Source organism: Haliaeetus albicilla, chromosome 12 (assembly GCF_947461875.1).
Source record: "Haliaeetus albicilla chromosome 12, bHalAlb1.1, whole genome shotgun sequence".
NCBI classification, from domain to species: Eukaryota; Metazoa; Chordata; class Aves; order Accipitriformes; family Accipitridae; genus Haliaeetus; species Haliaeetus albicilla.
Window position 1 is genome coordinate 6,650,712 of NC_091494.1, and position 17,572 is coordinate 6,668,283.

General features: G+C 56.5%; 1 protein-coding gene across 3 annotated transcripts in view; it reads left to right on the forward strand.

Annotated features, from left to right (window-relative positions):
• The first annotated feature begins 244 nt into the window (after window positions 1-244).
• CCDC33 (coiled-coil domain containing 33) overlaps window positions 245-17,572 on the forward strand; it is a 31,931-nt gene continuing 14,603 nt past the window's right edge. For 2 of the 3 annotated variants that reach the window (XM_069797816.1, XM_069797817.1), the window contains exons 1-5: window positions 7,913-8,372; window positions 8,518-8,638; window positions 12,619-12,748; window positions 12,857-12,978; window positions 13,268-13,339. In XM_069797816.1, the coding sequence (XP_069653917.1) occupies window positions 8,008-8,372; window positions 8,518-8,638; window positions 12,619-12,748; window positions 12,857-12,978; window positions 13,268-13,339 (810 nt within the window). In that variant the 5' untranslated portion in view covers window positions 7,913-8,007. Of the gene's footprint in view, window positions 409-5,241; window positions 5,367-7,093; window positions 7,204-7,912; window positions 8,373-8,517; window positions 8,639-12,618; window positions 12,749-12,856; window positions 12,979-13,267; window positions 13,340-17,572 lie in introns of those variants that run through there. The other variant, XM_069797818.1, reaches the window with a different exon arrangement.

Consider the following 17,572-nt stretch of genomic DNA (forward strand, 5'->3'; position numbering starts at 1 on the left):
AGATATGCTGGTGACACCATCTCCTAGCTTCTTCTCCTCCGTCCAGGCTTTCAGCATTAAACAGGGGTTGTGGGGACAAGATTGGGTCATGGGCATGTGCTGGGGACGTCACGTTCCCCATGTGGGCTCTCAGCGCTGAGCTGGGGCCATGGGGACAAGGTTGGGTGACAAGGACATGCCTGCAGCTTTGCAGGAGCGGCGAGCAGCTCCCCACCTTGACGTCTCTCCTGCTTGCTCCCAGCAGGTATCCAAGTCCCCTGCCAGGAAGGAGAAGCCTGGGCATGCACCAGCGGCTGGTGGGGGACACGTGGCCCACATGGGGAAGGAAGCCATCACCGTCACCCTCCACAGTGCCAGCAACCTGCCGGCCACGCGAGAGGGCCAGGTGCCATGGCCATACGTCATTGTGTGAGTACCCAGCATCCGCGAAGGGGGACAACGGAGATCGTGGGGATGCAGCGAAAGGGTTTAGGATCTGTCACCCTTTTATTAACTCGCAAGCCCCACGGAGGGGGGAAACCTCTCTAGTGGCAACATGCACAAGCGTCACCTCTGTGGGATGCTCGGTGTGGAGAGAGGAGCCGGGACTCCTTGTTGAGATGGGGAAGGCAGGGGACAGGGTGCTTTGGCTCGCTGGGGCATAGGGAAGAAAGCATTCCTAATATTGAAAGTATAAAACGATGTCAAAGAACCCACAGGGTAATGCTGCCTGAGTTTCGAGATGATATCACAATAAATAAAAGAGTGTTTTAATAAATAAAACAGGATGCCTGGGTAAGGAGAATTTGGCTCCTTGTGCATTATGCATGTGCCAGGGGACTCAATTAGCCGGTCATGCTTTGGTCTGTGTTAAGAGGGAGGCTGCTCCGCTCGAAGCTACTGCGGGGTGAGCCTGTGATCCCAAAGAGCCTTTCCAGGAGGCAGAGAGGCTTCGGCATTGCTTCCCTGGAAAAGGGGGGAGAAAGCAGCTGTTGGTGGCTTCAGGGCATCGCCTGCCTGCAGAGTTCGGTTTCTCCGGGGCATCTCCCCGGGGCAGTGCCGAGCACGCTGGTACCCAAGCGGGTGCATCAATGGCAGAGGACAGGGAAGCAGGGCTGGGGCTTGTCCGCTGGGGACAATCAGCAGCTGGGGCTGTGAAAGCCAGAAAACATCTTCTCTGCAAGCGTGTAAAGCAAACTGTTGCTTGCCAGGCATTTTCCCATGTAGAAACCCCGAACTCCATGGTGAAGGGGATCCCAAGGTCTGTTGGTGTGGCACAGTGCGCCTTTTCTCCACGGTGCCCAGCACCAGCCGCATCGGACATCCCGGAGGCTCCCTGGGCAGGCAGGATGCGGCTGTCCATCGTGGGGGCAGCGTCTGTTGGGTTTTGGGGGCTGGCTGGCACCTGCAGCCCAGCAGAAGCTGGCTGGCATGTGGGCTGGCAGCCCCTGATGCCACTCTTCCATCACCCCTTCCCCTCTTTCCCACCCGCCCCCATGCCAAGGACCCGCTCTCCGCCCCACCAGCCTGAGCAACTCCACCACGGGAGTTGTCTCTATTTCCATAAACCAATTATACCCAGATAATCTCAGGAGATTTAAACATCAATATCCTAAATGATAGCACGAGGGTGGCGTGTGATTGTTGCATCTCTCTTTACATTCTGGTGCTGCTCCATCACCGCATTGCCATGGTAACGGGGGAGTGATGGAGGGGAGGGGAGGGTGGTATTAGGGATGCAGGACACATGAGGGGCCTTTTAGTAACCATAGTGAGGGAGCCAAGGCAGAAGGGAATCAGTTATTGTTTTTCAGGGCACTTGCTTTTAAAGGAGAGTAGCATGTTGCAGTTAAAAGGTGGGTTTTTACGGACGGGAAGGAGAAGCGGTCGGTGGATATGCTGGTAGGGACCTGACGGCAGCCGATCCCCCCGAAGCGGCTGGGTACCACCAGCGGAGCCAGCCTGAGCTCAAACTGCCGGCATCCCGAGCATCACCCCCAAAATCAGGAGTGGGATGGGAGGAGGGGAGAAATACCACTTGCACCAGCCCTTTGTGGCTGTGCCTAGTCGCTCGTGCCTGGAGTCAGCATCCCGTGGCGCTCCATAGTTGTGTGCATCGCTTCCAGCTCTCGGTGCAGAGGATCGGGGAGGGAAAGGCTTAGCCGAGTGAATCTGAAAGACCTCGAGCAGCAGGAGAGCCCACACAAGCATCCCGATGGGCTTTGGTTCATCTCTGCCCTGGAGAGGACAGGGCTCTTCCTCCGGGGATGCTCCAGGGACCTGGCAGCGGCTTGGCATTGCTCCTCATCCTCTAAATGCTGAGCAAATCCCCCCTCCCTGCTTTCAGGGGCACCCGTGGGTTTGCTCTGCATTTTCCTTTCATTCCCTCGTGTGCACAGATAAATTGCTCCTGGACCGGCGGGATGCAGGGATGACCTTGGCGCGCCGGAGCCAGGTGTGTTTGCAATTAATGGCACAAAGCGCCTGGCTCTGGCCGGCTTCTCCTCTCCATTGAGTACCGCGGGCGAGTGCAAGTACCTCCTCGCTTCTTCCTTTCTGCTTTTCAGTGCCAAGAGAAGAAACTCAAGGTCACTGTTGAATGCGCTGTCTGCTCCCAGCCTGGGGGATGGGGGGTCCGATGTCCCGCTGCCTGCAGGTCTGCCTGCGCAGGGAGTGGTCCTGTCGTGGTGGGGGTGGGATGCTCCACCTGGGAAGGGGTTAAGGTGTGCCTGCAAGCAAAGCCTTTTGGCTCTGCAACGTGCCCCAAAATAAACCAGGGGCTCAGCCGATAACCCCAGAGCGAGGCGGGAGAAGGGGGAATTGGGACCAAGAGGGGTCTTTGGGGGTCCCCTCCTCACCCCAGCATGCGGCTTAGCTCATGGTGGGATGAAGATGGACCATCCCAGGGTTAGAGAGTCAGGAGCAACATAAAAATTGGGTTTCTCAAAGGAGAGGGGGAATTATAATTCTTCTTTTCTCGTTCTGAATCTTTTCAGAAATTGCTTACACCTCTGTGATTTATTTATCTGTATTTATTTACCCAAACTGCACCTGAGCCCCCCAAGCTCAGCACCAAGCGCAGTGGGGCTGTGTGGTGGCAGGCAGTGTTGCCTTCCCCAGGGCCGGATCATGCAACCGCCACATAAGTAACACCCTGAATATCAGTCCTGTGAACCGTGGCCGTGCTGCATGGGATTTTTCTTCCCTGAGAACGATGCGCCTGCACCACCGCGTTGCCTCTGCAGGGATGTCAGTCCTGAGCAATAACTCACCCTGTAGAGATAATAACTTATAATGCCAGCTAAATAAATATTTACAGGGGCCGGGCACAGCCCTGCTAAGCCCTTTGCTGGGCACGTGGGTGTCACACGCAGCAGGATGGCTGCGTGATGCTGTCCCCAAGCACCATAGCCGAGATGTTGATGTGTAATAACTCCCTGGGGGCGGCCGTCTTTATCTTTTATCTTTATCTTTTATCACAGCGGTGGGTGGCTGGTGCATCCCCGTAGCACGGCAGAGTGCAGTGCCTGCCCCGGAGCAGGCAGGGAGGGATGCAGAGCATCAGAGGAGCATTTCTTGGTCCATTCCAGTCATGTCCTGCCCCAAGGCATGCAATTCCCATGGGCAGCTGTCTGCAGCCCCTGCTCACCAGAGACCCCATCACCAGCCCATCTGGGGCTGATTGGGGTGAGGAGGAGATATCAAACCATCTCCACTTTCCACTGTTCCTGCTGCCCCCGGCCTATTCATTTGATTTTGAAGCACATCCCCATGTGTTGTACTGTGGTGGGTTGTTTCCCGCCCCCTCCCCTCCCTTCCCCACTTCACAGCTCTTTTTGAATGCTCTCTCTTCCTTAGGCAAGGCTATAATGAAGGGGGCCCAGAGCAGCAGGTTCTCACCCTCCTCCTCCTCCTCCTCCTCCTCCTCCCACCCCCCCAGCCCAGGTCTGGCTTCATTCGGACTCTGAGCACGTTGCTGGTAGAGCAATCCCCCACAGAGCTCATTACTGGAGAGCCAATTTTCTTCCAGCCCCTCCACAACGGTGCCAGCCCGATGCTAATTCCCACCTGCCAGAGCTGGCCAGCCCGGCTCCATCCCTGCGGGATGCAGGTGGGCTTCTCCAGTGGGGAAGGGGACACGCGGGAGATGGGAGAGGAGCACAGGACGTGGCGTGCAGATTGGCTGAGGGTCCATTAGACCGGTGTCTTCAGCAACAAGAGGGGATGGAGGTCTTGCAAGCATAAAGCATCCTTCCATCCAGCTGGGATGAACCTGCTTGGTCCCACCACTACCTGGAGCTCATCTTATAGCTGGAAGGGCCTTTGTCATCTCCTTTCCCCCAGAGCCGGGGTCTCCAGCTCTCAGGGGGTGGCAAAGTGCCACCGTTTGCTCTCAGTCACTGCAGTGCTCTGGTAACCTCTCCCTAAGAGCTGCTCTGGCTCTGCTCCAGCAAGAGCTTTTCTGGAGGAGCCAGCACCGGACAGTTTATCATCTTAATATCCAGAGCAACCCGTTGACAGGGCTAGGGCATCTGTGTCACATTGGCCTGATGCCACGTCACCGTCCCCCTTCACCCCACCATCAGGGATGGAGAGGACTTGAGGTCACCATGTCACCAGGCAATGGGACTCTGCCGCGGTCTTAGGACTCCCAGGATATCACCAAGTGTCTCAAGAAGACTGCCTAAAAGATCTGCCAGCCCCCTAATTGGGAGGGGGCACTATTATCATTAGCCAAGCTTGTGACTAATTGATGATCAATTGATAAAAGTGGCAGGAACAACCCCAAAACAGCTCTGATGACGATGGCCCTGCACCAGCACCAGCACAGATGAAGAATTACCCGGGGCCCATAGCTACTAACGCCACTGTAATTATTGCTCAGCCTTGTTATGTGCTGAGTTTAATGATGGCAGTCGTTAACATTCAATCTTCTCTCTCCTTTTCCCAGCAGCCTCCTCCCTGTCCCTTCATCAATACAGCCAGATAATTAGCCTCCGGGGTCTGAAACAGCCTTTTGGATAAAAGGGGCTGCAAACCCCATCACTGGGGGCTTGATAGGATCCGGCAGCCAGGAGTAAAACCGGCCCTGAACCCCCAGCACAGCGGAGATTTGCTAAGGGTGGTGGGAGGGTGGGCTGGCCGCTGTTAGCTGCACCGAGTGGGGACAGTGCTCATCCCTCTCCCAGGCCCAGCTCCCTGCTGACACATTCCCCTTCCTCACCCAGTAACCAGCCTGTTTTGCCTTCCTTTTCCTCCCAGTAAGACGGGCAGAGGGGATGAGCAGAAGGCAGAGGCGACCCATGCATCCTTGGTGCCCACCCACACGCCCACCTGGGAGGAGGAGGTGACGGTGGAAATGGATGCTGAAGATGCGGGCTGGGCAGGTGAGAGCGTTGGGAGGACTGTGGGGACAGGGATGCTGGGGACTGGGACATGGGTCTCACCTTATCCAAGGGTTAATTTGGGGATATTAGGGAGCCCGTGCTCCAAAGCACCCCAAGCAGCACCCAGGCAGAGGGTGGCCATGATGGGGACGAGCCATGCCCTGAGCCCTCGGTGGCTGTGGTGGCTTCAAGGTAGGACCAGGAGGGACATGTCCCCAGATATAGTGCTGTAGGATGGGGCAGGTGACGGTGCTGAGCTCTGGGCATCCTCCAAAGCATCCCATTGGAATCAGCATCGGGGGGAGCACCCCAAATCTTTCCCTGCTGCTGTCCTGGCCCCGACACCTTGTATCAGTTGGACCCACATTGCGACGCTGTTACTCCCCATGCAGGGCTGCAGAGTCTGTAACTGTAATAAAAGTCATGGCATTAGGGGCTGGGATTTGATTTTAATCAGCCCCTTGCAAAACAAACTGTGGGAGCCAATCTTCACATCGTGTTTAATCCCATTAGGTCCTGACCTAAATGAAGTTGAGGAGCTTTTGATGTACTTCGGACCTGCCCTGTGTGGTACCGGGACAGATGCGGGGAGACCCAATGGGACCTCCGGCCCCACTCCTCCGCCTCCCAGCATCCCCTAGATGTTCAGAGGTGTTCATCCCCCAGATGTTCAGATTGGCGGTGTCATTTCCAGGTGCAGCTTGCACCTTTTTTTGCCCAGAAATACTGTTTCCATCCTTTTCTTGCCCAGAAATATGGTTTCCATCAGCGGGGCTGCCGAGCGTTATCTATCATCCATGATGACTAGCAGAAAAGCCACTTGTCTCTCTCGCTCGACCCCAGAACATTTTCCCTAGTGCTCTTTCCACAAGGGGCTGGGAGAAAAATAAAATCTCTGTATAAATTGAGCACTTGCTGAAAAGCACGAGCCTAAGAAAAAGGTGGTCCATGTACTTGCCTGGTCCATCATCTTCATTTTGGGGCCATGCACAACCTGTGGCATCGCCAGGTTGGCCAAGCAGGAGTTAAGGCGGGTGCCTCAGTGCAGTCATTAAGCTGGGGGAAGGGAAGCCCAAGTCTTGATGGCAGCATAAAGAGAGGGCGGTTTTCCTTTCCATCAGCTCTTTTTTTTTTTGATAAAAGGCTCCTGCTCGGGCTTGTCAACTAAATTGCAGCTTTGCTTTAAATTAAGGGAAGAGGTGGGGGTGATGCTGCCATGCTGGGGGACAGACGGCGACCGGGCACCCCTGAGAGGGCAGATGCCATGGTGGCAAGTGTCTGCAAAACCCACCCGTGGGCTGTGGGCTGACCCCAGGGCAAGGAGGGCTCAGGGCAGGATGGCACCCTGGCAGCTGAGCAGGGTGGGCTGGAGCCAGGGAAGCGGATTAGATAGATCAGTGGGAAATCCTGGCTTCTTAGATGGGAATCTGAGCTGCATTGGTGCTGGTTGCTCACCAGCTTCACTTTCTTGGGGATGCCTGGGCTCCTTGGGATGCACGTGTGTGTGTTTGTGCATGCATATAAACCCAGGACAGGTATAAATCCTGTCCCTGTCCACCCCGCCACGACCTGCAAGGGGAAGGGACTGCTGGAAACAAATCAATCCCCCCATCACCTCTGTCCTTCTTCACCCAGACCTTGCCCCAAACCTCTCCCCAGCACTTCACCCTTCCTCAAACCCCACGGCCAGCCCCACTCATCCTGATAGCCGACTCTCTCCCTTGCAGCCCTGAATCTCACCGTGGCAGACAAAGCCACCAAGGAGGCGTTGGGGACCTTCCAGCTGCCAGTGCGGCACCTCCAGCCCTTCCAGCCCCACCATTGCAGGCTGGTGCTGGTAGGTATGGCTCCTGCCCCTCCTTCCCACTGCTTATTCCTGCTTGTAACTCTGATTTTCACCCCAGCTGGAGTTGGGGGTTGCAGGCGAAGGCACCCTTGTGTAACAGAGTAATCCCAGTGGGAAACCTGAATTTGGCAAGTTGGGGAAGGTGCTCAAAGAGGCTTGTGAGCAAAGAGCTGCCCAGGCTTCCCACGAGGTGGGAACAAGGCAGGCGTTGTACTGGGCTTTTTAAATCTCCGGTGGGAAAACGTGGAGGAAAAGTGATGGGATTGCAAGCTGGGAAGTGCTTTTACCCTCAGCATCCTGGGGAAGGAGATGCAGGGCTGGGCCATACATCAGAGTGTTTGTTAAACAGGGGCCACGGTACATTAATTAATGCAAGCAGGTTCTCAGCCCCAGAGAGAAGCCACTGCCCAAGCCCCTCAGTGAGGATTTCTCTGTCTCAACACGTTAACAGTCCCGGGGACTTGGCTGATAGGTCCCTGTACAGCTGAGACCTGGCAAACTCACTCAATACTTCCCCCAAATCAGCCTCCCCTACGCTCTGGCTGGCAGAAATTAGTTTCCTCTTCCCTGCACAAAGATCGGGAACGATTAAATATTTAAATGCAGAAGGATTTATTATATTGATCTTTTCCGGGAAGGCTCCAGGGGACAGTGAGCTTTAATTATCAGTTAGTGCTTTATTGTCAGTGATGGGCTGTCTGCGTGCCCAGCACCCGCATTTAGTGGCCTTGACCATTCCTCCTCCCATGGTTTTCTCTCCTCCGCGAACAGCCGAGGACGCGGGACGCCGCCGGGATGGTCCTGCATGTCACCCTCATCCGCAGAAGGAGCTTCATCCCTCGCTGTGCTGGATTGAGCTATGTGGCCTTGGAGGTGAGAGGTGGCCCTGGGGACAGGAGGTGGCGGGAGGGGTTTGCAGGGTCCGGGATGGACCAGAGCAACTCGACTCGGGGAGGATGCTGCTGCACGTTGTCCCCTGCTCTGCCAGCTGTTGATGCTGAATTAAGGCAGACTTTTTTCCCCCCACATTTACTGACCCCCTTACCGTGGACCCCCCCTACCTCCCAGGTGCTGCTGCGGGGGCTGTCGGCCCCCCTGGCTGCCCCCCCCGGGGCCCTCGTCGCCGTGGCTAGAGTTGTGACCAATGTTCAGGAGTACAAGTGAGTGATGGCCACGGGGGGCTGCTGGTGACGTGGGTGAGAGGTGCTGGGCTTGGGACAACCTGAGCATCCCACGGTGCTTGGCTTGGTGGGAGTGGATTTGGCCCCACACATGCTGACTTTCCTCTTTTCCATCACTTCTCAGGCATCGCATGGAGAAGCACCCTACCTCCTGTCCCGGCATCAGCCCCATCACCATCACATTCCCAGACCCTCCGGCAGCAGCCTTCAGCATCGCCCCAGTTGCCAACCACGGCTGCCCACAGGTACGAGGCCGAGCGCATCCGCAGAGATGAACGGTTCTGGCAGCATCTATCCCACTTGAGCATCCCTCCTTTGGCTGGGGAGCTGAGCACCCCGCACAGCAAAAAGCTTCAGGGGCAAAGCGATGCTTTGAGCATCAAAGACACGGTCCTCCTGTCCGCCTCGCCCCGCCTGTGGAAACCCACAGGCAGCTCCTCGTTTGTGCCTTTGTCCTTCGTTTTTCCCCCTACTCCGCTCACGCCTCCGGCTCGAGTGCCGCCTCTCGAAGGCAGAGACCTTCTCCTCCCTGGCCCTCAAGTACCACGGGGAGAGCTAGCAACGCACGTCTTCAAAATAGCTGTTGCCAGGGAAACATATGCTTTCGGCACGCGGCATCATCATTGAGCAGGAGGAGGGCCCCGCTTTTGTTCCCAAGCCCTGCCAAAAATTGGTGGAGAGGGAGAGGCAGGGGACTGGAAGGACACAGGGGCAGGGAGGAGGTGTGATGGGGCAGCCGAGCCAGAAGCTGACACCCCTCAGAACCAGAGCTGCTCCATCCTTTTGCCTCTGAAAAGTGTCAGCCGAAAGTGTGTTGAGGGCAGATGTCCAGCTGCCCCCAAAAGACAGATCCAGCTGGTCCCGAACGCCAGTGGAGCACACGTTTCTCCGTCTCGGTCCTTGTCCCCCGTGTGTTGAATTTTGATCGCCTCGGAGCGAAATGCCCTGTATCAACACGTTCGGGGAGCCCATAAATAAAATATTACTTAGAGGAGGCCGGCCAAATGCCAAGTCGCCCACGAGGCGGTGAATTATCATAAAAACCGCTAGTGCATTTCATTCATTGCAATAATTGTTGTTCTATTGCTCCCCCTCCGCCTCCCTGGGTTGTTCTTTGCAGGTGAGCGGTGGGGGGAGTTCGGGGGACCCTCTGCTTTAGGTCTGCACCAGCTTTGGGCCCCCCTGGAACCAGCACCCCCAGCTCCACCATGGCAACGGGTTCGGGGTACAGGCCGCCCACGCTGGCTCCAGAGCAGATTTTAGGAAATTAATCCCTGTGCACTTGCCCCTACGTTATCTTCCCCCCTCCATCTCTTTGCTCCAGGACGCAGCACCCCGAGGCTGCGGTTTCTCAGCCAGAGCGGGGATATTCCTCTCCTCTAACTGCAGCCAAAATGCATTGCCTTTGGATTTATATAGATAAATCCACATGCAAACACCCAGAAAGTTGGTGGTACCCAGGCGAGCCCAAGCCAAGCCGCACAGCCCCAGCACAGGCAGCAGTGCCAGCGCGGAGCCGTGGGAGCCCAATGCAGGAGGACGAGTGATTAAACCCGGCCATCTGGCCTGCGTTCTCCTCCTCCTCCTCCTCCCCTCCATGCCCACATGGCTCTGTCTGTCTTTGCACATCGCTGAGGATGCTTTCCCCGGAGATGCATGGACAGGTTGCCCCGGGGAGCTGTGTAACCCCCATCCGCTCTCTCCCCCCATCTCCTGCCTCAGTTTCCCCACCTGCAGGACGTGGTTCCTTCCCAGAGAGGAAGAACTCCTAATGCCCGGGAGGAAAGGTTAGAGAAAGGCTGGGAGGAGGAGGAGGGAGCGTTGCTGCTCCAGTTCTAGAGGTTAATGGCTTTCCCCGAGCAAACTCCCGGGCAGGCTAATCGGATTCAATAATTCTGCCAGCCCAGCGTGTCCTCTCGCCTGTCGGTTCCCATCAGCATCTGCAGACAACGGCGCTTGGGTTCACCTTCAGCAGGACACCCCTCTTACTTAGGGGGGTTTTGGGTTCCTGGGTGGTTAACCCTTCCCTGCCTGGCCGGGGTTCCTGGAGACCTGGTCTTCCTGGCCAGGAGTTAGCCAAGACCTGCACAGAGCCACCTGCAAGAGCGTTGCATGCTCTCCTTGGGTGCTCTTCTCTGGCCAACAGCCCCTTTCTCACCAAAAGGGACGGCTTTGGACATGCTGGTGGCAATGGCAAATCCATGGGGTGGATGGGCACTGGGCTGTGCCTCCTACAGAAAGCCACACTGCGTCCGTCCTCCCAGCACCAAGCTCAAGCCTTCATGATGGTGGTCCCCTCTATGATAAATCTCCTCTGGGGCTCTTTCCCTTGAGGACCCTCCAGTTTAACCCACTTATCTGGAGCTTCTCACTTTCTTCTGGGGTCTGCACCCTCCAGACAGGCAGCCATAAGGACTGAGAGATGGCCCCGTCCCTTGGGAAGGCAGGAGAGATCCTGTGGACTTGGCCCCCTCTGCCTCTACTTATGCCAATGATGCTGCCTTTGAACCAGCCTTTGTGCAGGAGACAGGCTGGGGTAGCCAAGGAGAATGAAGGCGTCTCCTTCCTCCTCCTCTTCCCCATCCTCTTTGTTGCTTTTCTCCAGGTGGCTCTGGGCAGAGGCGGTTGTTGTGCCAAGACGTCTGCCCAGATCAGTGCATCAGCTCTGACGCCCCGGCACAGAGCATCCATCTGTCCCGCCGAGCCGGTGGGAGACAGCCCGGTCCTTGGCCAGCACTCCTGTCCACCCCACCCCCCGCCCCAGTCCCCCAAATCAGGGGAGGAAAACGGGGAACGTCATCTCCCATCCCTGTCGCGGTGAGAGGAGCCATGTGGGCTCGGGACCTCCGACAATTGGGGTCAAATTAACAATATGCTCCCACATTTGACTTTTCCCTTCCCTGCTGAGTCTAAAACGGCACCACCTCGCAGTGTCTTGTACAGGTCGATGCCAGGAAAAGTAACTGGAGGCGGCGCTCGGTGTTTTTTAGGAGATTTTTTCCCCCCACAACTGGGCTTTCTGAGGCTGATGAAACAGCCCCGTGGGCTGGGATGCAGGCTGGGAAAGGAGAGGAGCGACTCGAACGTGCTTAGCCGGATCCGGCTGCTGGGAGCTGCCCCAGTCCATGTGGGTTTTTCCTAAGGACTTACAAGCACAGACTGGGCTTCCTGCAGTCGAAGCAAGCTGCATCCCAGCTAAAAATCCCAGCTGATTCTAGGGAGCCCCTGACAAATTCCCATCTGAGAAAGCCAAGCCCGGTGCTGAGCCAGCACTAACAGCGCTGCCTGATGCGGCCCATCAGGGAGGTGTTTTCGGGCTCTGAAGCATCCCAGCCCCGTGCTCCCCTTGCTAACAGCCCCCAGGGCTGGGTAATGCACCGCTGCGGGTCTCCAAGCTGCGTAATGTCCATTAGCATCCCCAAATGTGAGCAGAGGGAGACCCCCCCCCATCCTTCTCCTCCTCCCACCATCCCCGACAAAGCAGAAATGTGCTGACGCAGAAAAGCCAATCGGCATCTCGTCCCTGCTGAGCATTGCTGGCCGAGGGGATAGAGTAACAGCATTAAAAAGGAGCCGCTTGTCAATAATTTCTTGGCGCTGGGCGGCCAGTGTTAAGGCTGACCTTTGGAGAGCTGGCGGGGCTCTCCAAAGGCGAAGAGGAGCAGCTGCTGGCGGGGATGGACCGATGCCATTTCCAACGACAGCTCCTGGCTCTGGGGATAAACACGTTGCCCGCTGTTCGATATCTATTGGGCGACCCAGGCGTCAGGCTTGGGAAAGGGTTTTGCGACGATATACGGACCCCGAAAGCCTGCTTGCAGGCTTTCGGGGTCCGTATATCGTCGCAAAACCCTTTCCCAAGCCTGAGTGCCGGGTTGCCCAACAGATATCAAAAGGCTCATCCTCGAGTCAGCGCTCATCCTCCAGGCTCTTCCCATCATGTTTTTAAGCATGGAGTAGTTGATCCATGGGCTGTTTTCCTCCTCCGGCTCTGCGAGGAGGAAGATGCTGGCAGGGATTAGCTGGAGAGAAGCAGCCAAGCTCGAAGAGCCAGTGAAAACCAGTTCAAGCAACTGGGATTTGGGATTGCTTTTTGAGCCAGGGATGGGATGCAGCTGCACAGGTTGTGCTTTACCTCCATCTCTCCTCTCCCTCCTATCTGTCTGCTTATTTATCTCTAGAGAGAGAAGGTATCTGAAGGATAATTTTCCTGTTGTCTCCTAAGATGTCCCGACCAGCCGGGCCCCCAGAGCAGCCAACCTGGGACACCTCCTTCCTCTTCCAAGGCCGAGACGTGGCCACCCTCTTCTCCGAAGACACCGCCCTGGTGATCGAATATTATCCGTACAAAACCAGTGAGTCTGGGAACACCACTGAGGATGCTCTCCCTCATCCCCGGGTTTGGCTGGGGGCAGGTCCTGGGTTGCCATGACCCCAGCCAGCTGCTCTTGCCCCTTCCCCAGTGTGGGATGTTCCAGGCACCCTCATTCCCGTGGGATACTCAGTGCTGCCCCTCACCAGCCGTGTTTTCCGAGAGCTGGCGGCACGGAGCGGCGAGATGCGTGTGGATGGCCTCGCCATGCAGGTGAGCCGGGGGCTGCGGGGTGACGCTGGGCGATGCTGGGCAGGGTGGCACAGTGATGGTACCTATAGGGGATGGTACCTATAGCTGCTGGCATGGTGGGAGGGCTCTCCACATCTGGGTGGGCAGCCTGTCACAGAGCTCCCGAGCATCCCACGGGAAGCCAGAGTCCCTGCTCCGAACTGCAGCCCCGGATGCCTGGATGGCATCTGGGTGATGCCAAAGCCACCGAGAGCCCTGGTAGATAACCCAGAGGCCAGCGCAGGCTGTGACCCTTCCTCTGCCTCCCCAGGGCACGGACCTCAAAACCACGTCTGGGGCCATTCCGACTGTGGGGCTCTGCCTGCAGCTCCTTCAATCGGAGGTGAGATGCTGGGGATGGTGAACCCCGAGGCACAGAGGGATGGGGACGGGGACAGGGCAGGAGATGGCTCTTTAGAGCTCCTGCCCTCTCTCTAAACCTCTCAGGCGGGGATGAGCTGGGCTGGATCTGGGTTTTATCCCTTGTGCCTGTTGGCTCAGGGCTCTGGATTGACCCGCTGGGCAGCTGGAAAAAGCAGCATTGTTCTTGCCCTTGTGCACCCATTGCTTTCCCAGGGCTTTTGGAACATGCTCGTATTCCCGGGAAATCCCGGCTGGAGGCAGGGGGGCAGGCAGGGACACAGACAGGGTATTTGGGAGAAGCAGTTCACTGTCTCCATGTGGAGAAGGGCCAGGCTGGTTAACCACAGTGACAAACGTCCAGCTGTCTTCATCCCTCAGCTTTCGTGGTCCCCAGGGATGTCACAGCAGGGAGGGAATTTGGCTGTGTTTCCTGGGGGAGGGGGGAACCCTGCTAGCCTTTGGCTCCAGGACCGGCCCTTGGGCAGGTTAGGATGCGGCCGTGAGCCCGATCGATCTAATTACTGCAGCCGCCAGCCTCTGCTCCCATCTGCAAAAAAAAAAAAAAATCCTATCCATAAAGTGAATTTGGGATAGGTCTGGATGCTGCACTGGCGACTGCATCCCCCCTGTCCCCGGGGGACCCGTGGCAGGCCGGGGCCGGCTGGTGGGGGTCTTTGCAGTGATTGCCCAGGGGGGTCAGCGAAAAGGGGTCTGCGTGTGATGAATTATTCACATGGGTGTCACTAAGTGCAGAATTAATCCTTTTGCTTCCAGCTGGCTGCTGCACTAAATTATCACTCGCAGTCATGCGGGAAAATGCTGCGGAATTCATTTAGCTGATTATTGTTTTGATCTGGGAGCCGTAATTTTTTTTCTCCTCTTCCCCAACCTCTCCCTTTCCCCCCCTCCAGCCCTGCCTTCCTTAATATATGTAAGAGCTGGGAGCGGAAACAAAAAACAGGAGAGCCAGAGCTGGCCTTGGGCTCCGCATCTGGATAATTCATCCGGCGGCAGCCCGGGCAGACGGATTTGGAGTGATGCAAATCGATGAACGAGCTGCTACCGAGCAGGGTGAGGGCTGGTTCGGCTCCTCCTGGCTTTGCTGAGGCCCTTGTTTCTTGCCTGGAGGTCAGGATTTTCCGAGGAAGATGCCCCAGCCAGCTGGCTGTGATCCCCAGCACCCTGAAACCGCAGCCCAGTGAGCAAGGGAGATGTTGCTGTGGTTTCAGGGGCAGAACCTCTCCTCTCCGCCTTCGGGCAGCTCCAGGCTTCAAGGGATGCTTGAAGGCTGGATTTCCAAGTCCTCAGCTCGTGGATTGTCCTGAGCTCAGCTTTGGGACAGCAAGAAGGGGCCAAACAGGGACCAAGAGGCAAAGACAGTCAATACAGGACCTGAATGGACCTGGCAAGGCATTGGGGCAGCCTTTGTACCAGGTTTGTCCTTGGGGTGTGAGGAGCCCCAGCATCCCTGCCCCATTCTCCCTCACCCCCCAGCTCTCCCCAGCCAGATGGCAAAAGAGAACAGACTCACCGAGCTCGCCTCGTTTCTTTTCTTATTCTTTTTTATTTGAATGTAGAGAGCTGAAAATGCATAACCTAGATTGGCTGGGCTTTTTATAACAAACAACAGCTAAATAAACCCTGGGCCATCTGTACTCTCCGGCGCACTCGGAGCCAGGCGTAAATCCCGGCTGCTCCGTGGCCTCTGCAGGGATTTCACCGACTCCTACCAGGGGTCTGGATGCTGCCGAGCTTGGCTTTGGATGCTCACATTGACCCGCCATGCTGGGAAAATGTCCTCAGCACCACGGTTTTCTAGGAATAAAGGGCTCCCCATAAATAGGACTCATCCCCCAGTATTTCTGCAGGGTCTCAAACCCCTGCTACATTTGTAATAGCCATGGGGAAATGGTTTGGAGCAGCTGCTTTATTAAAAGCCAAGAGCCCTGACACCAGGGATGAGCAAACAGGAGTCGTGTTATCCCAGGGCAAGGGCAGCACTCGGTTGCAGCCCCCCCGCCCTGGCTCCCAGTAAAGGCACCGCGACCCCCGGGTTTGCCCCCACCCAGCCCGGTATCCCCCTGCGCTCTCTCTTTGGAGCCCAAAGGAGAACAAAAGACTTTGATCATCTCAGGGAGACAAAGAAATCAAAGACTTCAGCAAAACGCTGGCGTTTTAGCAAATTAACGGCTGTTGCTGAAAAAACTGTTGCAGGGGGAAAACCTGCAGCCGACTTCATCCACCTCTGCGCTGGCTTGTGGCTCAAGGCAGGGCTCATCTTTTGCCTTCATTCTTCTTTTTCTACACCAAATTTGGTGTCTTGCCCAGGAAAGATGAGTCTGGCTGTGCAGTAGCCGGTGGCAAATCCATGTGCAGGGTCCCTGGTGCGCCCAGGGGATGCTGCGCCCCATCCAAGGGCTGGAAAATGCACACCAGAGGCATCTTTATTCCTAAGGGATTTATTCATTGCCCCTGTTTATTAAACAGTCCTGTTTTACACTTCGTTTTGGCACGACCTCACCTCGCTCAGCCCATGAATTCAGCACTTGGGACCTTCAGGGTCACCCCAAGCCTCTGCGACACACTTTGCTGACCACCCTTGGTCACGTCACCCAAGATGGGGTCTGGGGACATGCCAACACGTGGTGACAGCCTCTGAAAAAAAAAAGGAAAAGCTAGTGCTGTTTTTTTCCAGGCAAGAAAAAAAAAATCAACAGGCTGGCTATATCATTGCTTAAACAGCCTTAATTTATGTAATTGCTGCCATTTAAAACCAGAAGCAGATCGGTGCCTGGTGTAAATTGTCACAGTGCCGGGGTGTAAATTGTCACCATGCCAGCCTGGCGATCAAAGCCCTTTTGGGCTGGCAAAAAAAATGGGTTTACAATTGGTCGTGGAGTGGGGAATCGCCATGTGTTTCCCATTATTTCAGCCTGTCTGGCCAGGTTTGTCCTCCACGAGCACCGAAATTGGGTTTTTATCCCCAAACCACGTTGCAGGGGATGCAGAAGCTGATGAAAGGCTTGTTTTGGGGAAGCATCACCCTTCCCTGCTGAGTGTATTCTTTTGGTGAGCCGGCACACCCTCAGAGGGCTTTCGGCACAGCCAAACTGCTGGCAGCCAAGCTCCTGCTTGCCAGCTCTCGATTGACACCTGCCAATCAAACACATCACCCATTCCTCTCATTACATGACGAATTACAAGAGGCGTTATGGCATCGTTGCCGGCCAGGAGCATCGTTAGCCGGGGAGAACCAAGCCAGCGAGAAACCGAAAAAAAAAGAAAAAAAGCAGGGAATGTCTTTGTTAAGCAGAATTTGTTGGGTTTCCACCCGCCGGTCCCCATGGAGCGTTCAGGGCAGCGCTAATTGAATTAAGAGCACGTGCGGTCCTGCGAGCAGCTCTCCGATGGGCGATAGCGGTGGGGCCGGGCTGGCCATCGCACCGGTTCAGCGGGCAGCAGCTGTACGCCGGCCTCGGTAATTGCAGGCAGAGCCTAAACTGTTGCATTTTGCATGATGCCATTCCCCAGGGAGGGGGGAGAGTGGCGGGGTGGGGGGCATCTTCATCCCAGCTTTGATGCTGGAGGAGCTTGGTTGAGGTCGGGGCCGGCGGCGTAATGAAACGCGGCGGCACAGGGGACGATGATGCTGATGGTGTTAATGAGGCAGCGATGGGGAAGGACACGGGGACGCCTACGGACACCTCTTCGTGTCCGCCCCCCGCTGCAGAGGCAGGAGGGGGAGGATGCTCGCTGCCCTCGTTAGCCGCACTAACGAGGCGAGGCCCGGTGCAGGCATGGAGTAATACCCAGCGAGGGCCACTTCGCTGCTGCCCATGCCCGTAGCCAATTTGGAGAGGCCGCCCAGGCTGATTGCTCAGCTGACGAAGCGAAGAGAGTGGTGGGGAGGGGGGGGGGGAAGGCGAGGATTTGCTGGGTCACAGTTGCCGGCTCTGGGGCGGTGAAATAGGTGGGTGCCGGGTGCCATGCCTTGATGCAGGGATCCCAGTGGCAGGGCAGGTCCCCATCACCTAAACCTGCCCCAATACTGGGAGCTGGCTTGGCCAAGCCAGGGCAATGGTCCCTGCCCGTGACCTTGCCATCACAGGCGGCAGCAAGGAGCGCATGGACTCCATCGTTTATTCCATTAGATCTGACTTCCCCCTCTAACCGGATTAGAGGGGAGTCTATAAAAGCCAGGCTGGTGGGAGGA